Source organism: Carcharhinus amblyrhynchos, chromosome X (genome assembly GCF_965287045.1).
Source record: "Carcharhinus amblyrhynchos chromosome X, sCarAmb.v2.hapA, whole genome shotgun sequence".
NCBI lineage: Eukaryota > Metazoa > Chordata > Chondrichthyes > Carcharhiniformes > Carcharhinidae > Carcharhinus > Carcharhinus amblyrhynchos.
In genome coordinates this window covers 10,585,556-10,610,829 of record NC_137359.1, presented here as the reverse complement: position 1 = coordinate 10,610,829, position 25,274 = coordinate 10,585,556, and the positions used below count along the sequence as shown (strand labels likewise).

Here is a 25,274-nt window from a genome sequence, read left to right as displayed (position 1 = left end):
GAAAATGATTAATTCATTCTTACTTTAGTTCCCTAATTGTGCTCAAGAGAAAAGCTTGCATGATCATCTCCTGAACCTGAGGGATCATTGAATTTTTGGCAATCAGTCACTCAATGAGGGGTTCTGGTTATGCTGTTCTGTAGCTTTTTTTTTGTTTATTAATGGGATGTGGACATCACTGGCTAGGCCAGCATTTAGTATCCATTCCTAGTTGCCCTTGAGAAAGTGGTGGTGAGCTGCCTTCTTGAACAGTGAAGGAACGGTGATATAATTCCAAGTCAGGATGGTGAGTGACTTGGAGGGGAACCTCAGGTGGTGGTATTCCCAAGTATCTGCTGCTCTTGTGCCTCTAGATGGTAGCAAAACTTGAAAAAATTATTGATGTTATCCCAACCTTCAGGTGCTCCACTCTGTTCATTTCTTGTACAAATGAAAGATCATTTTATGACTTGGTGTTCTTGGTGTGGAACCATATTTGCTGATTGCCTGAATAACTGTTTGGAATTCAGACATGTTGTACATCACCTAGTGTATTCTTGGTGGGTGTAGATCCCTACCATAAAAGAAACCTACCCCAAAGAAGCATGATTGGATTGTTTCAGCAAGCTTTTCTTTGGCACTGGCTGTTCTGAAATTGATCCATGTGACCAAACCAGCAATGATCATAGTTTATTTTACTACATGTTGTCCTGAGAAATGCATTCTGTACTGTTTTTCATTGTGTGCTCAAAGTGGGGCCTCTAGGAGTTGGGAATGATAACTGTAATTCCACTTTGGCTTTAATGTGTTGCGATTGAGCACTCCAAGGCCAGAGGAAATACCACTTTATACACCAATGTGAATTTCATACCCCAATCCTTCCAGTCGTGACTGTTTAGTGAGATTGGATGTGGACTCGAGCATAGAAGTTCTATAACAATGGACGTAGATGCTCCAGTCCATATTCAATGGGAGCTAGGTTACATTGCCTTAAACCTCAATAGCAGGAGTAGGAAGTTGTTTGAACACCAGAGGGAAAATCAGTCATAGCTAATTCTGTCCCAGTCTTGAAATCTGAACACACACTTTCCAGCAGGAGTGGGAGCTCTATCATGTCTGTTCCTTCTCCTTCAGCCCTCAGACATGGAGATGGAATGTACACTCCTATCACCATTATAGTGAGGAATATCTAGCTGAGCGAAGATAACAAGGGATATAATTTAGGATCTTTTTATTGTTTTGTAAATTGCTGCACCCCATGCTTTCCAGGTGACTTTAAAAACTTGCAGTGTGTTTTACAGTGTTAAGTTGACATGGAGCTAGCTTGAACTCATTGTTATGAGATTGAATTTTGTACAAATGAGAAATGATTCAAACAGTTGCTTGGCAGTATAGAACTTGAACATTGCTGAATATTATTGCTGTGATCATTTGAAATTTGGCATTCTTGGCATTTGGCCTGATGATTGCAAATTGAAAAGCTTTGGCAACATGTCTTTTTTTGGAAAAATTATTCCTAAACAAAATACTTCGGAGATTTTTTGATTTTACTTTTAGACTTTACATTGCCATGTAGCTAGTTCAACATTTCAGAACTTTTACAACTAGGTGCCCTCCTCCAGCATTCAAAGCTGTTTTCTTGAATTAGCTCTGCTAGTCCAAACCACATTTTTGTTTTCTAGACTTTGAGACCATTTCAGAAAATATCACTGTCCATTCACAATGAGAAATTCCTCCCCAGTTTTAATGGCTTAACATGATCTGACTGAGTTTGAAATTGACAAATTGTATCGTTCATCTCTGATTAAACCCCACTGAATTTATTACATTTGTGTTGCCAGTATCTTTGTCATGTTTTAATTTGAATGTTTTTATTTCAAAGGCAGTTGATCAGATCTTTAACATTACTGTTTTATATTATTGTAGAAACAGGCAACTGCCAAAAAGGCCTGTACCCAGCCAGTTCCATTCAACTTTGCAACATCCAGAGGATCCAAGTCAACGCCGCTCGTGAGCACAGATCAAAACGTACAAGTGGTAACCAAGAAAGAGTCAACTGAATCAGAGGAAAATTATCCAGTTCATGCCAAGTGTCCAATGGCAGCTACAGATCAGGCTGCAATTGAATCAAAACCAACCCAAAACCATAGCAGCAGGCCAGCAGCTCGCCAAGAATGCAGAGACTTGGGTCCTAGCATTGCAACCCTGAAACTTGACCAGAGTGAGATGATCAACAAAGAAACTTAGTAAGCATAAAATAATTCTTTTCCCATTTGTGAAGAAAGGAAAAGGGCTCGTAAAGTAAATCAAACTTAAATGAATATATATAATGTTGAATAACTGATCAGAGTTTCAAAAAATACCATTTTGGATGCTTGCTATTTTAAGTGAGGTTAATGTGTAAAATGATGTACGAGGCTGGTTGGTGATGAAATAGCTAGAATGTTGCACTGTGACATACTGTTCTTTCAGATATTTCTACTCACTGTGGGGGTCGCTAGATGGTTAGCCTGGTGCAGGATGACACCAATGGCATGGACTCAATCCCCAGACCAGCTGTAGTATTTCATTAAGGGCAGCCTCCTTGCTTTGCCCCCACACTTGATGTGAAATGGTGCCCCTCAAGTTATATAACCACTTGCCTCTCTCTAACAGAGAGGTTCCTATGGTCCTTCATGGACTATGACGAATTACCTTCTTCTCACTGCACAGGCTAACTGAAATGTGGTCGACAAGAAACAAAATTCCAATTTGCAAGCTATTAGACCAATACTGTTTTGTGAAAATACAAAGTGGGACTGTCATCTGCTGTAGAAAGTTTTGGAGGTTAATCATGGTCAATGTGCCTGTTTAACAGCTTGTGCTATGTGTCCAATGAAGAAACAGATTTCTGTTAGAGGCCTAGCAATTTCATCTCTTATCTCTCTCAGTAATCTAGGACAGATGTCATCTGGCCCTGGGGGTTTGTCTACCTTAAGTCCAGCATTTTTTCCTTATTGACTGAAACATTACTTGAAAGATTTTCAATTAATTTCCTTTGTTTTACAAGCAAGTCTGAGCAGGTAGCCTGTTCCTGACCAATAGTTGGAGAATGGAATCCTTTTATACTTTTATTATGTAATTGGGAAAGAGACGATCTGTATATAAAAACTTTTAAGCTGTGAGCATAAAATAGTGTTCAACACTGATATTCTAAATTTTGTACTACAAACTTATATTGTGTTAATCTTCCCCAGTTATTGCATGAAAAGTATTTTTAACAGGATTGAGTCCTCAAGTTATCAATAGCATTCCATGATCTTGAATTTCTGATCTGTCCTCTGGTTTAGTGCTTCTGGTAATAATGTAGTTTGACTATTCTTATCTGTCTTCAGCTTTGCTCCTTGGCAGACAAATGCAACTCCAAGTAAAACTAAGAGTTCCTACATCCAGAATTCAGCACTGGAGATCAAACTGCCTTTGCCACCAGAAAAGACAAAAACAGAGATGCTGCAGAATGAAAACATTAAACCAAATGCAGGTGCTTTGAATAAATCCTTTGAAATCTTGAAGAGGAGCATGTGCAATCAATGTTCTGTTTTGGATGGGTGAAAGTATCCATGTGAGCCAATTAACCGAATTGGCCCAAATGTACCAAATCAAAGCCTAGTTTGACTGAAATATGTGGATTGCTTGTCTCTATTAGTGTTACCAAAATATGTGATTGTTGGGAATGCGGAGAGACGAACTGTGGAATCTTTATCCTGCCCCTATGCCTGTGATCCCGCTTTAGTAAATGAGAGACACGACATTATCTTGCAGCTGCCTTCAGCAAAAGCACAACTCCTTTCTGATAATTCAGTTTTATTCCCTTACTGGGCTGAAGGTGTGGCAGTTTTTCTGTTCTGTAGGAGAAAAGGGAAAATGGTTCAAGGTTAATGATGAGTTTAAGAAGATCCATTCTTGTGGTAACTGGAAAGATGGAGAAAGATTGTAAAATTGTAGGATGTAAATTAGAATAATCAAGATCAAAATAAAGGGGGTGTTAACACTTCATTTCAAATTCAGGTCAAAGATTGACTTCAATTGTCAGAAGGTGTATCCCATTTCAACTCGTGGGCCGAAGGGCCTGTTTGTGCTGTATTGTTCTATTTCAAATCTTTCAGTCTCATGAACTACCGTGTAGTTCTGGGATCTTGAAGAGTTGGCAATTGTCTGAAACTTGAAAACTTGACTGGTTCTTTATAAACCTTTGTGTGTCAAGTAAAGAGTAAAATGCCCCCAAGACAAATACAATAGGTTTGGGATGTCCACTTGAAATCTTTGATTTCAAATGTAATTGGCATGTTTTGCACAGATAACTAACCAAACAGAACATGATAAAACCGCTTTTACAGTGAGTAAAGAAATTCAGATAGTAAAAGATTTAGTGGAGAACTTGTATGCTATTTTGCCCAGATTTCAGTGCATAATTGGGGCAAGGTTTTGTGGCAAAACAAAAAGGTAGATGCTGTTTGAGTTTAGTCTCGCAGTTGATCTTTTTCCCCCACGTGCTAACTCCCATGGGTTTTTTGGCCCTTCCAATGATCTGCCAGCCCCAGTTGACCTAGTTTTCATATACAGGTATTGCAAACCAGGAACCTTGGGACCAGGATGATACCGGATTTTGGATCTTGCTGGATTTTGGGTCAGGCGATTTGGGCAGTTTGGGCCATACTGGGTTGGGTCATGGGTCACTCAGTGGAAATAGGGCGGTGCACAAAGCTGATAACTGATCAAGCCTCACACCATGCTAATGTAGTGCCTCGCTGACTTGTCCAGGTAAGTTTTTTTTTACATATATTTTCAATTAAAATTGATTGATGGCACATTATAAAATGTCATTTTTTCACAGCTATATATGAGACACTGCTGTATTAAAATGAGGGCCATTGGCACTGCAGCACCCAGCTTCCTGCTTTTACACACTCAAAGCACTTGTGATAGGTTAAATCAAGAATTCATCTGGACTTGCTTCTGTTAGGATGAGACCACCAGGAAATTTTCATCCTCCTTTCCACAGTGAGGGTGCTTCAGGTACAGATATTTTGAAGAGCAACACAGGATGGAGTAGGGGAGAATTGGGCAGCATTGGGACTTTATAAGTCCCTTGTCAGGCCCCACTTGGAGTACTGTGCACAGTTCTGGTCGCCTCACTATAGGAAGGACGTAGAAGCTATTGAAAGGGTACAGAGGAGATTTACAAGGATGTTGCCTGGATTGGGAGGCATGCCTTATGAAGATAGGTTGAGGGAGCTGGGACTCTTCTCCCTGGAGAGACGAAGGTTGAGAGGCGACCTGATAGAGGTTTATAAAATGTTGAGGGGAATAGATAGGGTGGATTCTCAGAGGCTATTTCCCCGGGTTGAAATGGTCGCTATGAGAGGACACAGATTTAAGGTGCAGGGAAGCAAGTACAGAAGTGATGTTAGGGGTAAGTTTTTCACTCAGAGGGTGGTGAGTGAGTGGAATCGGCTGCCGTCAGTGGTGGTGGAGGCGAACTCGCTGGGGTCTTTTAAAAGACTTCTGGATGAGTATATGGGATCTAATGGGATTGGGGGTTATAGATAGGTCTATGGATTGGTAGGTATAGATGTGATCGGTGCAACTTGTGGGCCGAAAGGCCTGTTTGTGCTGTAGTGTTCTATGTTCTATGTTTACTACAAAGGCCATCCAACCACATCTCCACTGAAATTTTCTATGTAACAATCTATCTTTAGCACCTGTGCCGCCTCCACCGGCTCCTCCTCCGCCTTCAAATAAAGGAACATTTCCTCTCTTTCCTCTCTTTCCTTCTCATCCTACACCACGACAAGAACTCAGCCTGATGTGACCATGTCAGTAATCTTCACCTGAGTGAGGAAAATCATTTCCAAATAAGTGCAACCTTTCCTGCAGAAGTCTAAATTTCACAAGAAACAAAGTGCACCATCAGTGCACATTCTATTTTGTTATGCTGAAGTCCAGTGAACTGGATCCGGCCTAGTCTTTCTGAACACCGCTTGGGCGAAACCTGAGGGCAGGATCACAAGGATAATCTGGAAGGCAATCTGCAGGGTACAAGTTATTTACTGTCAGCAGAGTTACAGTCAGTGCTCCAACTGAAGTGGAAGCACCCATTGGTCTCTGGCCACTGCCTGGAGTCTGCAGCAGATTCCAGTGAAGCTCCCACGGGATCCATTGGTCCCTGTTAATGCTACAAAGCACACATCTTTTGTGTGGGTATGACATTAGCTGAAGCTCAATGAGTAGCACTCCTGCTTCTCAAGTCCGATGGCTGTAGGCGAAAGTCCCACTCCAGAGACTTGAGCACAAAGTCTAGGCTGATACTGCAATGCAGGGAATCACTGAGGGAATACTGTACTGGTGGAGTGCCATCTTCTAGTAAGGTGTTAAGTCCCTGTCTGTTTTCTCACGTGGACAAAGAGCCTATGGCACTATTTCAAAGAACAGTAGGGGAGTTCTCCTTTACCCTGACCAATATTTATCTCTCAATCAACATTCCAAAAAGAGATAATCATGAATGATAATCAAAACTGAATGCTGTGACTGCAAAAAATGTTTAATTGGTGCACCTCCCTCCAGGTGGAATAGCTGAGATTTAGAACAGGTTTGTCTAAGGTGGGCTCACTAGTAAAATTGCGGCATCTTGTTCACTACCTGCGAGCCATGCCCTGCAGCTTTGCTTGGCTGCATGTGACTCCTGCTCCTGTGGTAGATATTCTTGAAAAGTGGCACAAACAAATTTGTGAAATACAAATCAAGTGGTCTGTAGGCTCAAATTTTCACAAAAATGGAATGCCATGTTAGCCTGCACTTTTTCATTGTTTACGGGTGGATGGCGGTTTCCATCTGCAGGCTTGTGAATAAAAATTTTGCCAATTCACTGCCAAGTGTGGGATATCATGTCTTGGCTAACAATGAATCCTTAATCGCAGTATGAAGAATAGATGAAATGTCCATTGTGTCCTCCCATTATTCCCCGAAGTGGAAAATAATTCAACCAATGTGTAAAGACTAAAACTATTTTGGATGAAACAATTCTCTTTGGTGGACCCTCAACAAGTGATGTAGCTCTATGCACATATAAGATAAATTTCACATTTTCCCCACAGTATTTAAATGTTCAAAAAGGCAGCTCACCATCACTTTCTCAAGGGCTATTAGGGATGGGCAATAAATTTTGGCCTTGCCAGTGATGCCCACATCCTGTAAATACATTTTTAAAAGATGTAAGTAATATTGGGCGGCATGGTGGCACAGTGGTTAGCACTGCTGCCTCACAGCGCCAGGAACCCGGATTCAATTCCGGCCTCGGGTCACTGTCTGTGTAGAGTTTGCAAGTTCTCCCTGTGTCTGTGTGGGTTTCCTCTGGGTGCTCTGATTTCCCCCAACAGTTCAAAGATGTGCAGGTTAGGTGATTAGCCGTGCTACATTGCCCCTTAGTGTCCCAAGATGTGTAGGTTAGGAGGATTAGCAGGATAAATACTTGGGGTTACGGTGAGCAGGTCTGGGTGGGATTTCCTCTCCATGTCAGGGGGATTACGTAGGGTTACAAGGATAGGGCTTGGATGGGATTGTTGTTGGTGCAGATTCAATGGGCCAAATGGCCTCTTTCTGCACCATAAGGATAGGATTCTATGAGTATAAAATAGAAACATTTTTGGGAGAATTCCAGTTTGTATGTGAACTCCATTGTAAATTTATTGCAGAATATATGTAGATAATTTTAGTAATTTGATATTCTTTTGAGCCTCTTGAATTACAATATGTGGTGTAGTGCTTGTATACTACATTTTTAAGGTGGTGTGAAATTGTGTGTAGTGTTTCCATCAGGAAGGATCTAAAATAACTATTTTTCTGCACAATTGTAGGCAATAGTGATGAAGATTTTATGAGTAATCCAATGGCTCTACAGAGCATCCTATCGAATGTTGGAATTAATGCTTTTAATGTTATCAATGGCAAACTCAGCCTGGCACATACGGTATCTATGAAAACGAATATCCAAAATTATAAGCCGTCTAACCCGAATCCAGGTATTTTCCCTATAGAACATTTTTAACAATGAAATTATTACAAATTGAAAACATTGTTTAGATTGGAAGCTGAAAAGAGACCATGGCTGCGGGTTTTATTTTATTGTCTGGATTTTCTTGGTATAGGTAATAACGATGGTATGGCACTGCGGAATGCCCCATCGACTCTTGATGACGAGAATACTTTCAGCAACTTCTGTGGCAAACCTAGCATGGCAATGCGAGCCCCTGTGAAGGACAGTGCACTCCATTGCAAGTATCCTGCGCAAAGCCCATATGTGGTAGGTCATTTTGAAAAGAATGCAAAAAATTATTTGCTGCAAGAAGCCACATCGCTTATGTTTGTAAGCAATTTTAAGTGTTACGTCGGTTGTAGGTCTTTTGTCTTAATTGACACTTACAAATTCTATTAAAACCAAAACATCTTTGGAGGGGGGACAAAAATACTTCTCTTTTGCATTTTGACATTTTAGACAAGGGCTTTTCAAGCAGAGCAAGTCCCCATTTTGTCTCGCTTTAACATCAGTCAATTAATGGGGCCGGTATTCTTGTTTAACTGCTGCGAGATTCAATTTAAAGTCATTAACTGCCATTCTGACATAAGACAGCATGACCTGATTGGCCTCCCGCTCCCTAACTCATTCTGTCGATCCTCCCGCTTGTGGCCTCTTCTGTTCCCTGCCTCGCCCTCTTGCTGAAAATTGTTGTAGTCAAATCTCCCCCTTCCCTCTCCTAAACCTGCGTTCCCGTTGAGTCTGAAGTCCAGAACCAATCAAAGCCAGAGCTCCAGTGTTGTGAAACTGTGGACCCTGACCATGACAAGTGCTGAGCTGGGGCTGTTCTAATCAATGTTTTTTTAAATGTATAGGAGGCCAGGAATGATTACCTTTGCGCAATATCGCTGTCTGCTACGCACATTTCTAACAGGCCCCTGGTCCTAGCCCCATCATTTTGTCATAATGATTTGAGTCAAAGACTTAAGTCAAAGCTGTTTCTCCTGCCTCTCGCTGCTCCTTTCCAAGCCCTCGATCACAGCAAGGGTTCAGGAGAGGGAAGAGGCGAACTGGAGTAATTTTTTAAAAAAAACCTATTATCACAGTCCCAGTTTGGCATATTTGCATCACGCTTAACTGAACTCTCTCAACCCGGAGTTTCAAATTGGAACTGGACCAACGCGGGTTCAAGAGAGAAAATCGATGAGCAAGGTGGGTGGGAACTTCAGTGAGAGAGCAAGTCAGGAAGTGGCAGAGGTCACAAATCAGAGGATGGAAAGCAAGTAGGTGGGTTGGGGAGCAAGAGATGCTGCAAATCCAAGTTGGCAGCGCTCGGGAAGCTCAGGTAGTGGAATGTGTGGTGAGCGGGAGGTTTGGGAAGCAAGATTAGTAGCAAGCAGAAAGTTATCATTTCTTTCTTATTTAAAGATGTTACTTTGAAAGTTATTTCATTTATCAATATCAGAATTTAACAATGTAAAATATTTCAACTCACGGTATAATGATGAGAGAGGTTCTCCAGGACCTAACCATAACTTTTACATTGGCTTTAATGGGAAAATCTGAATTGCTTAACTGTAATTTTGAGAAAAGCAACTATAAATGAGGACCTACTGTTACTTTGATGCACAGTTATGGCAGTGGTGCGCAACCGTCCATTGAATTGCCTAGCACGTCACAGATTTTAATGCATCTTTTTTCCCATCACAGATACATCTGTCATAAAGCTGATGAAATGGTTTGGAATAATTGCACTGAAAGGCATTACCAAGAAGCTGTTGTATTCAGCTTTTGGTGCCTATTTTGTTTGGGTTGCAGAGTTGAGCACTTTCTCTGTCTCTCCAATTTATGCAATTGCCATCTCCTGGGATGTGACATGTAGCCAGGCTATTTTCAGGAGCATGTTATTATTCACAAATTTTTGGACTTTTGTGCCGAAGAAGAATTTCAGTTGCATGCTTTCCAGCTCGTGAGCTACACTTTGTATTTATCACTAAAACACTTCATTTGTGGGAGAAAAAAAATCTCTTTGGAATTGTTTACAGGAGACTGAAAGTGGGATGACACTCTCCTTAACCTGATGCCTGAGCCAGACAGGTCATATCACTTTAGTGCACTGTTAATGATTAGCCAACTTGACTCATTGAGATGTTTAAAGTAACTTGTGCCGCAGTCATCACTGTGAGCTAGCATTCTTTCCATTGGCTAATAACCCTAACAGGATGGGCAACATACAGCTATACAGTTGTTTGTGCTAGACAGCTGCATTTTAGCTATCTAAATGCTAACAGTACTTAGCAGCACAAGTGGGAGGGAATCCTCAAGCTTTGGCTCTTTCTGCTTTGCATTCAATTTAACTAACTCCAAGTGGAGTAGAATTACATGGAACGCACAGCACAGAAACAGGTCACTTTGGCATAACAAGCCTCTTTCCTCCCCTTTTCATCTCACCCTCTCATGTTTATTCACTTAAATGCATCCATACTATTCACCATGACTGCTCGCTGTGGTAGCGAGTTCTAAGTTCTCATCACTCTCTGAATAAAAACATTTCTTCTAAATTCTCCATTGGGTTCATTAGTGACTCTTCTACTGATTGGTCTCCCCACAAGTGGAAACATCGTTATGTTCTATCCTGTTGAAACCCCTTTGTAATTTTAAAGGCCGCTATTAAGTCACCTCAGCCTTTTCAAGAGAAAAGAGCCCCAACCTGTTCAATATTTCCTGATAATTATAATCACTCAGTTCTAGTCTAAGTTTTGTGAACCTTTTTTATACTGTTATCCTTTAAGAGTGGATAATCTGTATATAGCAAATAAAAATTACTTGTGTGGGTTCCTTACTGTTTTTGGAGATTCTTGAGCAAGATCCTGAGTGGATTTCCAGGCATGTTAGATTTCTGATTGACCTTCAAAATCAACTTGTTACAGGAGTATTTAGTAAACTGGATAAATTTAACACTTTTATATGAGAAGTTCATAGTGTTCTATTTCATTTAAATTGGTGGTGCACTGTATCTCAACACTTTGAAAAGAGAAGAATATATTCAGATTCTCAAGGTGCCCCAAGTCTTTTGCCTCTTTATGAACTACTTCTGAAGTGTAGTTATTATTCCAGAGGTAAATGTCTCCTGAATTATGATCTCCCCTTACTGATAAAGGCTACAGATGCATGTAAAGTATCACGTTGGATGAATGAAATTTTTGTAGTACATTCACTCGAATAGTGGAATAACATCTGGCATTAGAATTACAGTTTCTGTCCTCCTAAAATTGATTTGGCTACAGAAATAATTTTGAATTATAGGCTGATGGTTAAATGTCCAGTTAGAACAGTATCTCTGGGTTCCCTGTTTTGGAAGATGTCCTAATCATTTATTGGTGGAGACTGAATTGTTGAAATCGAATCATAGGACGGTTACAACACAACAAAATTTTTCTGTAGTGTTTGTCATAGCTCTCTGAAAGAGGTTACTGGTCAATCACCTCAGTCCTGGGATGTCATTGCAGGATGCATTCCAAGCTGCATGAACCACATTTGAAAAAAATTCTTGACTCGAATGTCTGGTTATGCAAATTAAGTGTGCGAGTAAACCTTGGGCAGAATTCTCCTAAACTCTCACCATTGGGATGATATGGCAGGAGGGCCAGAAATGGGTTTCATGGCAGCATGATTTTACATTGGCATCTTTCACTAATGCCTGCCATGGCAGGTCAGAAAACCCACAAGAGGATAGCGTGAACCTCATTTATGTCCCATTAATTGATGCAGATGTAGGACCACACCACTCCCACCCTGCCAGATTCTCCACAATGCCATCAGGAAAAGATGCTGGTGTGAAACATATCTGGGACAACATGGCAGATGGCAGGACTCATCTGAACAATGTCTGGGATTGCCTCTGGAGTTCAGGATGGAGGCCACCCACAGCTCTGGATAATGGAACATCACAGCAGTGGATAGAGGGAGCACCTGCAGATGGACCTTCTAGATTAAGTGTCCTGGTATGGGTCCATCTTCCAACCTCAGTGATCCAAGAGGGTTCATCTCCTGGTCTCTGAGAGCTCCCAGAGATCAATCTTCATTTTTAGGTGGTCTACCTTCTTTCTTCAACGGTGGAAGAGTGATGTTGGGCCCCCAGCTAGGATGGCAGACTGCAGCATCATACCTGCTCAGACACTGAATATGATTGGAATAAGTTTGGGTCTGGAAGATTTGGTGTGTTTTTCCCACTGGTTGCCACAGCGGGAAACACTCCCAAGTTCCTGCCTCCGCCATGACACTTGGTCTCAAAATGGGAGAATTCCGTCTCATAATTTTGCTAAAGAATTTGACTTCGTAGGACCTATAGATAACTCGTGCGAGGTTTGCATTTGGGCCCATCAACCTCTCTCGTTTTCCATTGTGAACCAGCATCACTTTTGTCTGAGATCTTGCACTGTAAGCTCCAATTTCAATGTTGGGAGAATCTTGGTCTACTTTCTCAAGAATTAAATCTCCAATTCCATTGGAGCGAGGCTTAAAGTGGCAATTGACAAACAGCAGAATGTAAGTATGTTTCCCTGCTAACAACTGTTTTAATAGACATGTTTTATTTCCCTTTTCTAGGTTGTTTAAATCCTTGGAAGACATTCCAGCAGATAAAATCTACAAACAAATCTGATTTTTAATAAATGTTGTTATACCTCATTTTATTTTATTTAAATCTGCAGTAATGCAGATAACTGGTTTAAAAAAAACAAAATCACCATTGTCCTCACTTCCTATGTTGCCAGCCTCTGCCTTCAACCACCTCTAATACATCCCATCACCAAACAAGTTTTCTGACCTCTCTGTGATGTCCCAATTCACTGTTCCTCCACTCCATCACCAAGCATCATCTTATATGAATGCAGCAGGCCTCAGTGACACGAGTACTGAAGAAGAAAGCAGGTTGTGCAAGGAACTCAGACTGCTCTGTCAGCATGATCTTCCAAAGGAAGCACCAACCCATCCCATCCCATCCCATCTCTCTCTCTAACACACCCCCCCCCCTCCCTCGGAAACATTAGCTTGCCCCTTTCAGATTGCAAACACCTCTTGCGGAGAAGTGGCTTGTTCTCCTGTTTTTTTTTCAGTAAAAATGGTGAAGAATTAATGTAATAACCATTATATTTCCTTGTTTTATTATCTTGCAGATGGGAAGGTCATCATACATGCCCTGCAATCGTCCCACTCTCCCCCTTGCCTGGGGCCGTGCGTCCTGCATTGCTAAACTGAGTACCAGAGGTAACCTGCTGTGAATGATTGCCATTTTCCATATGTAAAACCTGGTACTGTGGATGTGAAATGACACGCTATTGTATGGCTTTATCCTGAACCATCTCCTTGGTTTTCTTCTCCCCTTTTGTTAATAGTCTTACTTATCTATCTGCATTGGGGAAAGACTACATATATAAAACTAATTGATGTTGTATAAAAATGAATTTTGTATTCTTTTTACCCATCTCATCTTCCTAAAACCTCCAAGCATTGCTTTCAAGTCGGTAGTTTTGATCATTTCGAGACATTCAGTTAGGGATTACTCTTGGGGACAATCCAGAAACGAAGCATTAGTCAACCAGTTTTTGAGAAAGTACCGAGATTATCCTGTGGTGTGATTTGATGCTGGGACTAACATGCACCAATCGTATATAGACAGTGATATCAATGTCTTTACGTTACTATCTCCAACTGGTAATTGTAAAGATTTCCCTAATGCTCTGCAACTAGTAGGGGCCAATTTTGTTGACAAACTTTCCACTTGATGCATCTTTTGCAAATGCAGGAGACGAGCTGTTGATTTTCTATGCACTATGTACGCTTTAATATGGAATCTTTGACAATGTGTGGTGCTGCTGCCTCCCAGAAACCGAGTTCTGGCTTGGGTCACTGTCTGTGTAGAGTTTGCATGTTCTCCTCGTGCCTGCATGGGTTTCCTCCGGGTGCTCCAGTTTCCCCCACAGTCCAAAAGACGTGCTGGTTAAAGCATTGATCCAAACAGGCACTGGAGTGTGGTTACTAGGGGAATTTCACAGTAACTTCATTACTTATGTGAGTAATTAGTCACATTAGTTGTGACTAATAAATTAACTTTTTAATGTGTAATTTTTAGATTTGTCCTTCATTTCTGAAACTGCATTCACAGCATCATTGGTAGAAAATCACTTTGTGCTTGTTCCTTCTATTGCTAGCCTTTTAATACCATTGAACTTCCCAGACTGGTAGAATATAAATCCTATTTGGAATTGGGAAGGGTGAACTCATTATTCTGGCACTTTGAAATCTGGTACCCATCTATGTTGACCAATTCCGACATAGTCTCACAACGTAGGCTTTTATCACAAAAAATAAGGTGTCCGTAGGGAATCTTTTCTGGACTTGGAGTTGTCCTCAGTGCAGATATTACAATGCGCCTGGTTTTAACTTTTCAATTAACAAGTTTCCAGTCAGTTAAATAAAATATATGATTCTACGTCCATCTTCCTTTTCTAATGTGACCTTCACTCAAAATAGTTGGGGAAATTATATCCAAATTATGTCCAAAGGTGTGTGGGTAAGGTACATTGGCCATGCTAAATTGCCCCTTAGTGTCCCAGGATACATAGATTAGAGGGATTAGTGGGGTAAATATGGGCCACTAATAGGGCCAAAGTGGGATTGTTGTCGGTGCAAACTCGAAGGTTTGAATGGCCTCCTTCTGCACTGTAGGGATTCTATGATTATAGAGAGTTGAGCAAGGTAGTATGTGGGCCCTGCAGGAAATAAATTGGATGCTGGAAAGCTACAGCAGATAAATTTGAGATACCTTGAGATTGTCATTGTCGCAGATTCACTGAATCAGATGTATTGAATCATAAAAGCCTACAGTACAGAAAGAGAGCCTTCGGCCCATCAAGTCTGCACTGAACACAATCCCACCCAGGCCCTACCCCCATATCCCTACATATTATGACCACTAATCCCTCTAACTTACACATCCCTAGGCACTAAGGGGCAATTTCTTAGCATAGCCAATCAACCTAACCCGCAGATCTTTGGGAGGAAACCGGAGCACCCGGAGGAAACTCACGCAGACACGAGAACGTGCAAACTCCACACAGACAGTGACCCAAGCCGGGAATCGAACCCAGGACCCTGGAGCTGTGAAGCAGCAGTGCTAACCACTGTGCTACCGTGCCGCCCTTTGTATTGTGACAAAATATTTGTGGATTTTTTTCCCTTTCGCTGAGTAGGGACATATTCTATGTTTGTTTTTTTTTCCTCCTTCATGGCATTTGTTTCTTTGTAGCTTCCACTTCTTTTGAAAGAATGAAATCCACCCCCGTAACAGAGAATGCAACTTTCTTAATTAGTAACATCATATTCTAGCCCTGCTGCTTTCCTAATTATGTCACATAATTCAGGCTACCAGCTTCAAACTTTCACAATTTTCACTAAAAGCCCAAATGATGTTAACATTGAACTAATTTTCTGCTATTGATTGGTCTTTTTCATTTTTCCCAGGATTGTACCTGCCATATTTCAATTCTACAATGCCTTTGCGTTTCGCGACTTTGTTCACTCTCATTTATGACGTTACAAATTATGGCTCCAAAAGTGCATTCATTTTCTGAAAGCTATTTTAGCTTTGAAAGATTTAATACTTGGCCATTTGCTTTCCCTTTCAGGTACGGGTACTGAAATGAGTTCTCCTACCAGCATTCTTCAGCCAATCAAACTATATAACCAAGTTAGCAGTAGACAGCGTTTCTCAATCCAGAAATCAGCCAAATGTAAACCTGATGGCCTGGATGTCAACTTGGTCTGTATATGTTTCTTGATAGTGGTGATAGTATGTCAAACATCTTGGTATTCCTTGCAAATGAGCAGGACTAGAGTTGGAGCAAGCATTTCTTTTCCAACTGCACGCATTCCCACCCCTGCAACAACCAGGCCTACCAGAGTAATGTACTGAGACAAAGAGATGTGAATTATAAACGTCTTTACTTCCTTCCCTCTACCCCCAACTGTTGGTGGTTGGTTACAGTGTGAAGTTCTTTATTAAATGAGGTTGTTCATATCAGACATAATCTCAGTCAAACTGTTTGGGAGGTTCCTGATGGAAGCTGTGTATCTTTTCACTCTTAAGATGGAGTCAGTTAGAAACATCCTTTCCCTCTTAGTAGTCAGTTGTTAAATGATACTAGGAATAAGGCTGGCCATCAAGTGGCACAGGTACACCAGAGGAGGGAGAAATTATTCTCACTTTTTTCAGCCCTACTGGTTCCACTTGATCACCCGATAGGAAATACAAGATTAATCTGACTTGTTCCCATTGCGTTCTGCAAAGTGAAAAATGCCTCACTGAAGTAATCGTTTTACTATTTTGCTTATTAAGTAATCAGTTGTCTCTCAATTAAATTGACCTTTTACATGTTTTGGCAAACTCAGAAGTTATGAAATTTTCTTTGAATTAATAGTTCCTTTTTTTGTTTTTATTCTTTGTCCTCTAACTGATTATTTGGGCTTTGAGTCTTTTCACTAAAGAGAAGTAAGACAGTATGATGCCCTCGCTTTAAGATAACAGCTGTGATTGGGTTTGAAGCACACTCCTCAACTTGCACATACTCCATCTTTGCATTCAATTACTGTTCTCAGTGATCCTATGGCAGTTACACAGTAGGGGACATAGTGTATGGCATGTGTGAACAATCAATTTGCAAAGTATGCTGACAACAGTCTCAACAGACAGGGAAATTGATTTTGACTTCTGAACATTCCCTTTTTTTGGATGTTAAAGAATTAAATGAGGAACTGTGATTGTTTAAGGAAGAAGTAGGGTAAGGAAGGAAGAGCATCATGTATGGAATGTGAATTGTTTTCCCCACTCCAGCTACTCTACAAATGTGTCTTTGATTCAGCCTGGTTTAGGTAACAGATCGATAAATGGCAGTTGTGCAAGTGAGGTTACTGGGTAAAAATTGTGCCATTGACGTCTTATTCCCTTTTGTCAAATTTACCCGATCTAATAATTTGGCCATTTTGTTTATTTCTCCCTCTCTCTCTCTCTCTCTCTCTCTCTTTGTCTCTGTCTCTCTCTCTCTCTCTCTCTCTGCCCCCACCCTTGAAATCCGAATAATCTCGAATCGCATAACGTTTTCTTCTTTTCTCTTTTCAGATGGATAGAGCTTGCGAATCCTATCGCTCTGCTGCTCCCACATTTGTTTCTGATGGTGGTCCTGGCACTTTGAAATCAGATGTTAAAGGTAGATAGAAAAAAAAAGGCTTGCATTTATATTGTGCCTTTCAAGACCTGAGGACATTCCAAACCGCTTCACAGCCAATTAAGTATTCCTGAAGTGTCGTTACTGTTGTAATGTTGAGAAATGCAGCAGCCATTTCTATTGCACAGCCAGTTTTCACAAACAGCAATGTGATAATCATATGGCAGGTTAGGTGGCCTGATCCCAGTTAGGAGCCAAATGAGTGACCTCGTGGTGACTCCGCATTCACCTTTTTCCTTTTTTGCAGAATGACTGGGAATTGCTCAGCAGACTGAGTTTATGGGAGACTTGGTGTTGGAGAAGCAGTCTGACAGCTTGGGCAGTGGACGGGTTGAGATAAGCTTACAGCTGATTGTCATCAGCACATACATAAAACAGAGTGAGAAGCTTCTTCACACAGTCACGAGACTCTTGACAATATTTATCTGCCAACTATCAGTTTTGCTAGTAAGGGTGTGGCTTGGGCTTAGACCGACTGCTCAAGGTTTTCACCGGAGATCATTGATTTCAGTATCAGTAGTGATACCAACATCCTTTGTACTGGTTTAAGACTAAAACATGAGGCAAAAAAATGAACATATTATGCTGCAGACCCAAGTCATTACTCCTGTCAGCCTAAGATGAAACTAATATTGTGAAAACCTCTGTTTCAGATCTCAAAATGCAAACACCCAGCAGGGTGTTACAACTGTCTAACAATCACTTTGGCAGTACTCGGACTCCATCTCAAAACCTATGGCATCGGAGATATATGCTAGCTCCCCCTTCAAGTGTGGTCAGTACACATCAAAGTTTGCATTTGAATTGATGGTTTGTGTATTAGACTTCCTAGAAATCATTTTGATTATTGAAGGTAGCAGTGGCACAGTGGTTAGCACTGCTGTCTCACAGCGCCAGGGACCCGGGTTCAATTCTGGCCGCGGTCACTGTCTGTGTGGAGTTTGCACATTCTCATCATGTGTCTGCGTGGGTTTCCTTCGGGTGCTCCAGTTTCCTCCTACACTTCAAAGATGCGTGACTTTGATTGGCCATGCTAAATTGACCCCTAGTGTCAGGAGATTAGCAAAGTAAATATGTGTGGTTATGGAAATAGGGCCTGGGTGGGATTATGGTCGATGCAATCATGATGGGCCGAATGGCTTCCTTCTGCACTCTAGGGATTCTAAGATCAAAGGTAGCAAATTAGTGTGGTAAATTGTAATGCCTGTTCTATTCAAAGAAATTGGAAACTTTGTATGTTAATCTGCATTCAATCTTATGGTGAAGGCATGTGTTTTCTCCTTTATCTTCCTGCTAATTTCTCATCTTCCTATCCAGAGCACTGAGGTCAAATATAGTGTCCCTTTGAGTACTGTGGCTAAGATCCACTAATCTAGCACAGACTGGCTTAAACACCAATATGCATGTGGTCCCATTCCTAAAAATGAAGGTGATTAGCCTGCTGATACTTGCAGCCTAGGATCACATAAAGAATCCACGTTTGGGTGCAGTACTAGAGAAGCATGAGTTATCATCTTTACAAGAAAGGGGTTGGGGTTCACAAAAGAACTTGCATGAAGTAAAACAGGAATTCATGTTCAAACATACTGTCTTAAGATTTTAACTCTTTTTGGCTGTTAATTGTGTTAAGCAAAATAGGTGATGTTTTCCCTTGAACGTTACATTACTGGTTCAAAATTAATGTTCATGCTTAATAACATGACTTAAAAACACACACACAGCCCATCTTACTTAAAAATGAGAGGTTGAATGTGTTCGGTTGCTATTAATACTCTTCTGAGATTCTTTTAAAAATTCTTATCAAGTTATAGTGTCCCATCTCCTGTATGTATGTTCTTCAGAAATCTTGCCTAGATTCTTTTGTCAAACTAACTTTATTCATTCCTACAGGTTGCAACTTACAAACCTGCAAAGTGGTCGAATGTTCAGTCTCTTCCGGGCAAAACAGATGAAAATAATGTCTCAGAGCAATCAAAGGATGGGGAATATCTGCCAATGGTGGGTGAAGGATAGGGAGAGTTTACTTGTGTCAAGTAGAATCCATTCCTTTCCTTTTCTCTACCTTTTGTAAAGTGCCTCAAAGTTTTCCTCTATTAAAATTGTCATATTTGACAACTATTTGTATTTAGAAGGTTGCTAAGTATTGTACAAAATCAGCAATGTCCAAATAGCTACACGCTTCTCAAACGAAATGTGGAAATTGCCATTCTCAAAATTAGAGGCATGGCCATGTTGGTTACCTTTTTTCAAATTAGATAGTTATCCTGATATTATTGTTAACTGTCTTGATTCCAACTTTTAAGTAGTCTTGTAAACACGGGAAGGCAGAAATCAAAGCTAAAAAGCGAAAGAAAGGCTTGCGTTTATATCACAGCCACCAGACATCTTGAAGCACTTTACAGCCAATGAAGTACTTTTGAAGTGTCGTTGTTGATGCATCATGGGAAACATGGCAGCTAATTTCCGCACAGCAAACTCCACAAATAGCAATGTGATCGTGTGTTTTTTTTTGAGCTGTCAATTGAGGATAAATTGATCAGGACACTGGAGAGAACTCCCCTGCTCTTCAAAATAGTGCCATAAGATCTTTTACAGCAGGCAGATGGAGCCTTGATTTAATGTCTCTTCTGAAAGATGGCACCTCTGACTATGCAGCACTCCCTCAGTTACTACACTGGAGTGTGATCATAAATTTTTCTACTCCAGTCCTGGAATTTGAATCCAAACCTTGGTAATTCAGGTGAGAGTGCTACAGCTGACACTATGATCTTCAGTGTTGGTCCATTGTTTGTCATGAGGAGGTGCACTCCTGGTACTGCCACCAATGTTTCCCAATTCTCTAATAGTGTGCAAGTTAAGTTATGAATAACATATCAAAGTAAAGGTGTGGTGAGATTTTGTATCTGTATGTAACGGGTTTGACATTCTCTATTTTAGGATCAGATAGTTCTTCGTCTTTTTAACGATCCAGAAGAGTTAAATGAAGGAGAGAAGGTGACAGAGACAGCAAGCTTCAAGGAAGAATTGGAAAGACCAAAGTCCAGGCAGGGTCCAAGGCTGGTTGATCTCAAGCTGGTAAAGCTAAAGGTACAAGAACCAGCATTTAATGCTGTAATTTAAATATTAGTTACAATACAGTGTATTTTGTTGCCTTTGTATCACTTCAAATCCTTGCTCCTTTCACAGGCTTGTTAACTTGCTTCCCTTTTTCCCCCTCAATTTCATATCGGTTGGACGGGGAAAGGGAAAAGCATGGAATTCTGTCTGTTTCCCGTCTCTCCTCTCACATTCTTATTTTTTTTAAAATCTGAACTAATAAATTCAGTTCTTGTAATTAACCTATAATTCTCTCAACCTCGGGTACTAAGACTAACAGGAATGCTTTAATATTTTTAACTGTCTTTTGTTTTTATTTTCTATTGCTAATATTCCTCTTCTGCCTGCTGTTTCTTGGCTAAAATAAGAGACAGAAGAGTTGCTCAATTCTCTGCCAAGACCTTTCCAATCCTCCCAATGCTACAGCTGAGCTTCCACTGTCTCTGCTTCTTTCTTTGTGATCCACGATGTAAGAGTGGAGTGCTACTTCATTGATAAGTCCCATTTCCTCAAGGTTCTTGAACTGCTGTGGTTTTTATTAATTTGACAGAACATTGAACTTCTTTCACAACAACTTCAGAAAGAGATGCAAGAGGTAAGGGTGATTGAAGAGACCCTTACAGAAAACAGTTGTGAAGCGAGTGCACCTGTTTTCTCAGAAGAACATCCCCATTTGGCTGATGCCATCTTGAAAAGCAGACCAATTGCCACAGCCTTGAAGCAGCAAGAAGTTGAAGAACATGTTCCTCCTTCCCACTGTACAGCTCTGACTTCCATTCAAATACCAAAGCTTGTGGGCTGTTCACTACAGACTGACAGTGTTTCTGGAGCTGAAAGTCTTCCTACCAGCGAATGCCAGTCTGAAATGTTGCCTCCTTCTAATGAGCTGGCTTTGAAAGTGATGGACACATTTCCCACACCCATTTTCCATAGCTCCTCACGCTTCAACACTACTGTCCAAGGGTTGAAATTCCAATCCCCTTTTTGCAGTGGGAGCACAGGTGAGCTATTTAACATAGAAACATTTATATAGGTAGATTTGGGAAGTTGGGTAGTTTTTTATAATGAAAGGATTGTTGTATGGTCTTATTACAGTATAATGTCAGCAAATAGAATTGTCAGAGGAAGTTTAACATTTGCTTGTTTATGCAAGAGACTGGAGGAAATGAGATAAAACTTGCTGTGGTAATAGCTACGGCTTGTGAGGTATGGACCACCTACTCCAAACATGTTAAGCAGTTGGAGAGGTTCCATATGAGATGCATTTGGGAATATAATGGGCATCAAGTCAGAAAGAATGAGAAATGCCATGAAATTAAGGTAGACAGCCACTCTCCCTTTGTGATCTTGGACAGCCTTGTCGATTAGAAACTTAGCATTTAAATTAAATGGTTTTATGCTGTTAGAGTTTCATTGTTAGTTTAATATTGGTTACAAAGTTAGTGAAAATATTTCAATTCTTAATTGATTAAGGATTAAAATTATAAAGCCACTAGGAATTCCATGTTAAATAACGAAACTGAATTAAAGCACATTGCAATATCCATCACTTTGAGAACTAACAGCGTCTATTTTAGAGCAAGACACGTAGCACCCTTCCCATTTGATTTGAATCTCTGACCTGTCCAGCAGAAACTGGGTATGTTCATCACAACAGATATATCTCTAAGAGAAATTGAGGCCCCAGTGTTTCCCTTGGTTGAGGGCTCAATCACGAGGGGCATAGTTTTAGGGTAAGGAGCAGGAGATTCAGTGGGGATTTGAGAAAAACATTTTTCACTCCGAATGGTGGGAATCTGGAATGCACTGCCTGGAAAAGTATTTGGGAATATAGTGGGCATCAAGTCAGAAAGAATGAGAAATGCCATGAAATTAAGGTAGACAGCCGCTCTCTCTGTGATCTTGGACAACCTTGTCGATTAAAAACTTAGAATTTAAATTAAATGGTTTGTGCCAGAAACTTTAAACCTTTAAAAAATATTTGGATAAGCACTTGAAATATCATGGCATTCAAGGATGTGGGACAAGTGTGGGAAAATGGGATTAGTATGCCTTTAGTGGTGGTTGTTGTCAGTGCAGATTTGATGGGCTGAAGGGCCTTTTCTGTATGGTTTGACTATGACTCTAGATGTTTGGAATGGATACTATTGAAAACAAAAAATATCCCATTCAGGTGCAAGTATTCATTCACCAATAAACAGTTGATTCTAGATTGAGTATCACAAGTTGCGCTGTGAATTTTCAAAGCTTTCTGTTCTGACCTCCAGACAGAAGTTCTCTGCTGTGGACCAGCATGAAGCAGAGGTCTAGCAAGATTCTACTTGGATGTCAAAAACCTTCCCAGGAGGCATTTTTGGATGAGGAGGTTTCCTGCTGTCTTGCCCGTGGCTTCCAGTCACCTGATAAGAGAATAAAGAGGGAAAGAAACTGCACTAATCCAGTAGCCAAGATACTTGAGCAACAAGAAATTATGGTGAGTACCACCACTGCCAAAGAGGGCTTTCCTTGATCGAGTGTGAATTTTGTTCCTGGGAAGGGAAAGGTCAATCTTCTATCCAGTAATATTTGTAATTAGAATTTGCCCATCTCAATTTGCGATTTGCACAAAAATATTTCAGCAACAGTTACAAGCTGACCAAAATATTTCTAAAAAATTGATTTAAGTGCATGGATTTCAGAAAATGACACAAACATGGGGAATGGAAGAGCTTTCAAGATTCAAATTCAACTTCAATCTTCAACTCACTGAAACCAAAATGAGTGAAGCAAAGATAGTAGTTTTAGTTCTGATTTTTCTTTTTTTTTACAGCAGATATTCAGTTTTGGATTGGTAAACATAGTTAAGTTGTGTTGTAACCATTCAACAATGTACACCCCCCCAGGTGTTTTTGTGTTTTTGTGTTTTTTTTCATAGAGCCTGTGTAAGTGACTCAAATTAAAATCTGTTCCTGATGCGAAAGGCTCCTGGATTCTGGGCACAAAGCTGTGTCAGCATTACTTTTAAGACCAGATTGCCTTTCATGCTGATTTTAAAATGTGAATAACTATACAAAACTTTCTAGCTATTTACATTGTCATACGTTGAACAGATGGATGTATTACAAGAGTCAAGCTGGAAGGGGCAGTTGATTTTCATTCTTTTTAATAGCCTTTCAGATTTCTTTACAGCCCTGAAATTAATCCCAGAAGTTAATTGGAATTGGCTTGGATTCTAACTTTGTATTTCTGCTCCACAGCACTTTGTCCCAATCGAGCTGCATCACCAACCAGAAGTCTGTTTATGAGGAGCAAACAAGCCCTAACCTGTTGCTATGATGTTCAGCATTTTCCTTCCTTTTCATCATATGTATTGATACCTTTAATTCTGGTGACGAGACAGGTTTAGTTACGGACAGTTCAAGATCTTGATTGACTGCTTCTGGGCACATTACCGGTAGGATAGCTGCTTTTCAATATCCGTGGTGATTCCTTGCTAAAGGAACCTTATCTATGTAACACCCAAACTGTTCCACTTGTTGAAGAGAACATTTTGTGATCAATCAACTATATAGACTGCCTAATTAGCACAGGTACTTTAGTGGTATAACCTGCTATCTTATATTCAGTTTCATCATTGTAAAAATTGTGTAAGGTTTAAAACATATTCTCCCTTTGCAATGCGCTCTCTGACATGAAGCCTTTTAGTTTTGATTGTGAGTTCCAACATCAATTTCTTTGTCCTGCTATCCTTTTTAAAGGTCTCCAGCTAAAGACGACAGAAAGACTTTATTCCTTATGCCTGAATGCTTGTAGTTAACACTAACACTCTTTGATTAGTTGGTTCAGATCTTTTTGTAGGGCTTTGTTTTCTAAAATTTAAGTAAAAAAAAAATAAGGTTAGACATGTTACTTCAATATTGCTGAAAAGAGCAGCATGTTGTTGAAACTTATTAGTTTGTACTCATCAGAACCAGCACAAGAATGTCAAATTTCAAGTGATCACGAAAGTTTATATTACAGGAGAAAAGCACGCTGATTGGTTGGCAAGTCAACTCTGGCCAAGGTGTTGCCCTGGAGAAAGTAGTGAGGAGCTCCCCAAAAATTGGCTTGCCAATCAATCAGCACCCTTTTCTCCTATAGTGTTGTTTGAAATTTGCCATTCTGATGAGTGCAAGGTGAGAAACTTCAACAACATGCCTCTTTTCAGTGATATTAGAGAAATGTTATTGTAAGATATTTTTGAGTTGCTTGCTTAAACATAATAGGGCTCCTACAGTTCACAATATTGAATTATACCAGTTAAATTAAATATTCCCTGTAAACAGAAGGCAGGAGTGGAAAAATATGATTACTGCCACACAATTAAGGGAAGGTACTAATAATTTCCTAACTGAAGACTTGAAGTGTATATGTCATGTGACTGATCCTACAGCACAAGGGCAAGCTTTTTTTCCTGAACTGTCCCAAAGATGTAGGAATTCACCTATAAGTTGAACTGTTGGCAAATGTAAAATAATCCATTCGTATAGTTCCCAAAATCATTTAGTGTTAAATCAGACTCAAACAGGAGTGTGCAACTTTTAGGATCTAACCAGAGTTCATTTGCAATAATTTGTCTTTTTGTGCAACCACCCAACCATGTTTTCAAATTTAAAGAAAAGTACCTGTCCTACATCTCTCCATTGTTCAGTGTTGCTGCAACAAGGGCATCATATCTCTATCAGTGCTAATCTTCATTAAGGAAATGTGGCTGACACCAATCTACTGATGTCTTCTTGGTTTCCTGTTTGAAAGGAACATCAAAACACTTTTCTGTCAGCCAGGATTGAGTTTTAATACAATTCCAGTCAAATTGCTGATAAGCAAACAATCTGTTTAATTTCAAC

The 25,274-nt window shown here is 40.3% G+C and overlaps 1 protein-coding gene across 2 annotated transcripts in view; it reads left to right on the top strand.

Annotated features, from left to right (window-relative positions):
• The window catches only part of troap (trophinin associated protein), a 28,022-nt gene extending 2,964 nt beyond the window's left edge, over positions 1-25,058 (top strand). The window contains exons 3-15 of one of the 2 annotated variants that reach the window (XM_080218046.1): positions 1,906-2,225; positions 3,354-3,499; positions 7,872-8,036; positions 8,163-8,317; positions 13,207-13,297; positions 15,718-15,851; positions 17,208-17,295; positions 17,967-18,088; positions 19,204-19,311; positions 20,251-20,400; positions 20,960-21,410; positions 22,677-22,882; positions 23,646-25,058. In XM_080218046.1, the coding sequence (XP_080074172.1) occupies positions 1,906-2,225; positions 3,354-3,499; positions 7,872-8,036; positions 8,163-8,317; positions 13,207-13,297; positions 15,718-15,851; positions 17,208-17,295; positions 17,967-18,088; positions 19,204-19,311; positions 20,251-20,400; positions 20,960-21,410; positions 22,677-22,882; positions 23,646-23,693 (2,184 nt within the window). In that variant the 3' untranslated portion in view covers positions 23,694-25,058. The remainder of the gene's footprint in view (positions 1-1,905; positions 2,226-3,353; positions 3,500-7,871; positions 8,037-8,162; positions 8,318-13,206; positions 13,298-15,717; positions 15,852-17,207; positions 17,296-17,966; positions 18,089-19,203; positions 19,312-20,250; positions 20,401-20,959; positions 21,411-22,676; positions 22,883-23,645) is intronic. The other variant, XM_080218047.1, reaches the window with a different exon arrangement.
• Positions 25,059-25,274: the final 216 nt, after the last annotated feature.